General features: G+C 36.3%; 1 protein-coding gene across 5 annotated transcripts; it reads left to right on the top strand.

Annotated features, from left to right (window-relative positions):
- The first annotated feature begins 225 nt into the window (after positions 1 to 225).
- On the top strand, positions 226 to 3,446 carry LOC113276128. 5 transcript variants are annotated; one of them, XM_026525712.1, is made up of 3 exons: positions 226 to 442; positions 658 to 784; positions 889 to 3,446. In XM_026525712.1, exon 3 carries the CDS (start codon positions 2,520 to 2,522, stop codon positions 3,345 to 3,347), a length of 828 nt encoding a protein of 275 aa, XP_026381497.1. In that variant the 5' UTR covers positions 226 to 442; positions 658 to 784; positions 889 to 2,519; the 3' UTR covers positions 3,348 to 3,446. The 5 variants fall into 5 exon arrangements, with proteins under 5 accessions (XP_026381497.1, XP_026381498.1, XP_026381496.1 ...); XM_026525713.1 differs by lacking the exon at positions 658 to 784; XM_026525711.1 differs by having other exon boundaries at positions 658 to 3,446.
- The last annotated feature ends 1,686 nt before the right edge of the window (positions 3,447 to 5,132 follow it).

The raw sequence follows: 5,132 nt of genomic DNA, 5'->3' as shown, positions 1-5,132 counted from the left end.
CCACTTCAACTTGAGGGGGGCTATTAGACAAGTTTCTGGTGTTAGTTAATGTCAGGTGTTACAGCTGTGTTTGTACCTGTCATCAGTACAGATGTACCACTCCTTCTCTTACACTTGTCAGTTTCCTATTGGGTCTTTCTTTGACTATCTGACTGGTTGGTCTGTGCTTGTCATCTGTGTATCTTAAATACCAGATATCTTTTCTTTTATTCTGTAATGAAAACACACAGACTTTGTCTGATTAATTCTAGGGTTTTCTTTGTAAGATTTGCTCTGAAATATTTTCAGTTTCAATCAAGAACTTTGTTCTATTATATATACCCTCTTATTTTTATTATCGTATAGTTCATTTTCGAGTCAATCGATATTTATTCTTCTAGCGCTGACACCATGACCAAAACAGCAGCAACAACACCACCGCCATGGCGCCACCACCTATGTGGTTTGTTTTTCTCACTGTTGATTGATAGTATAAGTGTTTCTTAGTAAAATCGGTGAGATAATGATGGATTTCTAAGATTAATGTTCTCACAAACCGAGTTTCTCTAGGAATTACAAAAATAGATCGATTGGTGATCAATTCCAATCAGTTATTTCCTCTCTGCTGCAGACAGTTACCGACGAAGCTGATTGATTTCTACCTTCTTTGTTTAACAGTTTGGTATAAATTTTGATCATGAAGAAGAGGAATAAAATCTGATTTGATTGGTGGTTTATCAAATTGGGGATGACTTAATAGGAAGATATTTTTACTGATATTGAATCTTGGCTTAAATTTGATAAGGTCGTAATAATTGTATAGATCTGATTGTTATTTTAAAACATGTGGCTTCTGATCACTGTATGGTTTTTGAGATATGGGTTTGAGTTTTGTTTTCTATTGTGCAGGGAGGGAGATATAAAATAGCTTTGAATTCAACATAGCTTGCATTCCCATGGTTAAATCCACGTACAACAGTTGTTAGGAAAGATCCGTGAGACTAGTGTTGCATCAAGTTAACTTGCCGTTAGTCATGGATTTCATCCCTCTCTTTTCCTCTCCATTTTCTTTGTTTTTAATTTTCTAGGGAATCTTTATTTACGGATAAATGTTGTACAACGAGACTATTGAGAGGTAAGTTACAGGGAGGTTTATCAATGGTTTATTGTTTAAAAGCGGAGGAAATGGGGGAAAATTTGATAAACCCCATCATGATTTCATTTGTGCTCATTCTTTTTCAGGCATCATAAACAACATGGAAATGGAAGGTTTTTACAGTGGCTACAAGATAAACAGATGGGCCCCTAGTGTTTCTCACATTATGTTTGCTGATGATATCATGTTGTTTGGGAATACAGATACCAGAACCATCAAATCCATATCTACTGTGCTACATCAATACTACAATGTCTCTGGGCAGCTAGTAAACTATTCAAAATCTTCCATACACTTCAGTAAAATTGTTCCTGACACTTATGTAGATGAAATAATCCAAGAACTGGGAGTCAAAAGAATGGCAAAAGAAGAAAAGTACCTGGGTGTGAAGATACTTCAACAAGGCAACAGGGTGTCTAATTACAATTTTCTTATAGAGAAGTTTGATGCAGCTCTGGCAGGGAGGAGAAAACATAATCTTTCTCATGCAGGAAGAACAGTTCTTGTCCAATCTGTTCTAGCCCTTATTCCCATCTTTTACATATCAACCACTATGCTTCCTAAAACTATGCTCAACAAGCTAACTCAGATTATTTGAGATTTTTGGTGGGGTCATACTAGAGACAAGAGGAAGATGCATTTCTTGAAGTGGGAGTGGTTTAATCTTCACAAGGAAAAAGGTGGCTTGGGATTGAGAAGTCTATATGAGCTCAACTTAGAACTGGTGGCTAAATTATCCTGGAGATTTCTTCATGAACAGGATGCATTATGGGCTCAAATCATGAGAGAAAAATACCTAAGAGAAGGCTCTTTCTGGGAAGTAAAGAAAACAACAAACTGTTCTACCACTTGGGCAGCTATGCTTGACAGTAGAAAAGATCTGAAGAATGGTTGTCTTTGGATGGTTGGTAATGGAAAATCCATAAACATATTTAGTGATCCATGGATTCCCTCTATACAATAAAATATCCCAGCTAACTCAGGGGAGAGTAATGTAGAACTCAAAAACGTTAATGATCTCATTGATGCCACTACAGGTCATTGGGATGCAAAATGTTCTGCAACAATTTGAAGACCCCTTCAGAAGCAATCAAATCAAATCCATCTCCCCTAATCTTATAACTGGTGATAGACTGATATGGAAGTTTACTACTAATGGGCAATTTTACTCCCCAATCTTTTCAGAAAATGCTCTATGAACAACAAGGTGAGTCTTATTCTACAGGAGGAAATCTCTTTCCATGGAAGAAATTCTGGGGTTTTAAGAAAATAACACCTAAAATAAAATTATTTATTTTGAGAGCCTTGCACAACGGCCTTGCTGTTTCAAAGAAGATAGGAAGAATACTAGATTGAGTGCCCACAAGTTGTGATATCTGCAACAATGAAGATGAAATGTAGAGCACCTATTAATTCACTGCGAGTTTGCCAGAGTAGTGTGGTTCGCTGCTCCCCGGGGCTTCAGATTTCAACACAACAATCAGATGTCTCTAATGGATCTAATAAACTTTTCTTCAGATGCAATGATAAAGACTCGACTACTACTCTAGGTATGTCCATTTGCTGGGCAATCTGGAAAGCACGCAATGCTAAGGTCTTTGAAAACAAGGGTGTCTCTATCCAGGGGGTCTTGGCCACAACATCACACTGGTACAACCTCTACTTCAACTTCATAGAGGCAGAGGAAGCTCTAGAAGTGAATACTAATCAGGAGAACCCTACAACTGAGGCCAACAATATCTGGAGAGCTCCAGATTATCCTAAGGTTAAAATTAATGTGGATGCTGCTTGGAAAGATGGTGCGTATGCATGCGCGGCTTTAGCGAGAGACAGTAACGGTAATTGGTGCGGAGTTGGAACCAAAGCAGGAAGATCAAACTCAGTGGTCTCTGCCGAAGCTGAAGGTTTCAAACTTGCAACTGAATTGGCAGTATGGCTAAATTTGGGAAACGTCATTATTGAGGATGATAGCCAAGTCGTGGTAAACAGTCTCAAGGGAGTTTTAAGGAAGATTCCTTGGAGGATATGGAGATTGAAGGATGATATCATTTCTAGAATGAGTACTCTAAATGGCTCTGGAGCATACAAGTATGTGCCAAAACCGGCTAACTCAGCTGCTCACTCTTTAGCAGCTTATGCTCTTTCGAACAACGTCCACGTGTGTGGACTAGCTCTAATTTCCCTCCTAGCATTGTCAGCCTCCGGGATATAAACAATGGCTAGTTTTTCTGTTTTCTCTTTTCTTATACCAAAATAAATAAATAATAAAAATCAATGCTGGGTTTGCTGGTTTATGATTGCTACAATTGAATTTTAAAACTTCTCATTTTGATGGTTAAACCCGAATTTATCCACGAAATATACGAAATGCATGCACCTTAGTGCATAACGTATATTCTTATATATAAATAGGTTTTGGCCTAGATGCACCTTAGTGCATGGTGTATATTTCTTTTTGAATTTATATATATATATATATTTTTTTTTAAATTTCTTTTGAATAGTAATTTATTGGATAAAGAGTATTACATTAACTAGTTGGAAGACTAACAAGCTAAGCTCCAACAACATACTACTAGATTAATTGAACAGGTTGCTGAGCTAGCCTACCAACGAGCCTCATGGGTAACCTAGCCAAGAGAGCCGAAGCGGAAGGGGGACTGAGATTGTGTCACAAGGGAGGCAAACTAACTCTACCTTCCCTGTTAATTTCTGTAATATTACGGTATTAGGGACTCGAACCTGGGACCTCCTGGAACGAAACTTTGGGGAACGGAGATGACCAGCTGAGCTGGGTACCCGTTTTTTTATATTTTTCTTCTTATTTTTCTTCTATAATACTTGTATTTGATTGATGTTTTAATGGTTAAAGTGATGGTAATGGTTCTTGAATTTATTGATCCAAATCGTGAACTAGTGATTTTGGTTGTGCATAATATATTGCAGGTGATTAGTAGGATAAACCTACATTTATCCACGAAGTACACAAGATGCACCTGTGTGCATAATGTATGTTCTGACAGTAAATAGGTTTTGATCTGGTTGCATCCGAGTGCATAATGCATATTTTTTGATTCTTATATGAAAAATGTTTTGACAAGGTTACATCTGGATGCATAATGCATATTTTTGTAGAAAATAAAGTTTGGTCAGGATATACCTGGGTGCATAATGCATATTTTTATACCAAATAAATTTTGGTCAGATTGCACCTGGGTGCATAATGTATATTTTTATTGAAAATAAATTTTTGCCCGAGTTGCACCTGGGTGCATAATACATATTTTATAAGAAATAAATTTTGTTCAGGTTGCACCTGGGTGCATAATGTATTATCGGTCTGGTTTTATTTATTTTATTTTTTTTCCGAATTTCATATCAACATATGGATCTTGTTTTATAGAAATTTTCGAGCCCTTTACAAAAATATAAGTTTTATTAAAATCCGACTTATATTCGGAGGTTAAGAGCTTCTTCGCGATTGATTTAAAATTGGAGTGAGAAAATAAATAGGAGATAAAAAAGAATATGATAAAGAATAAATTTCAAAAGTAAATGGTATATATGACTAAGTTTTTTTCTGTCTTTTTCACCCATACCTATATTTTACAAGTCCATTACTCCTATACTTTATCGGTTTTGGGGCAAATGACCCATTTTCCGCATGAGATTTATGTTTCTTTTCCTAAAAATTCTTCCTCATAGTAAACTTAAAAGAGGATGTGAAATTGTGTGGGGGAGCTGTTAGATATGCATCCTTTAGCCCGTGTCTTCTTATATCAGAAATTTCCTTCAAACATGTAAAAAAACCTAATTATCACTATTTATCCTTCCTAATTTGAGGCTTAGGGGTTTTCTTTAAGGCCTATCAATTTCTTCTCCCAATTAGTGCAAATGGTTATGGAGTGTCTAAATAAGAAAAATGACCAATCGAACCTCAAATTAACCTAAATCTTAACACAAAAATATAATTCATTACCATTTTCAGCTAAAAACC

Source organism: Papaver somniferum, chromosome 4 (genome assembly GCF_003573695.1).
Source record: "Papaver somniferum cultivar HN1 chromosome 4, ASM357369v1, whole genome shotgun sequence".
NCBI lineage: Eukaryota > Viridiplantae > Streptophyta > Magnoliopsida > Ranunculales > Papaveraceae > Papaver > Papaver somniferum.
This window is presented reverse-complemented; position numbering and strand designations above follow the sequence as displayed.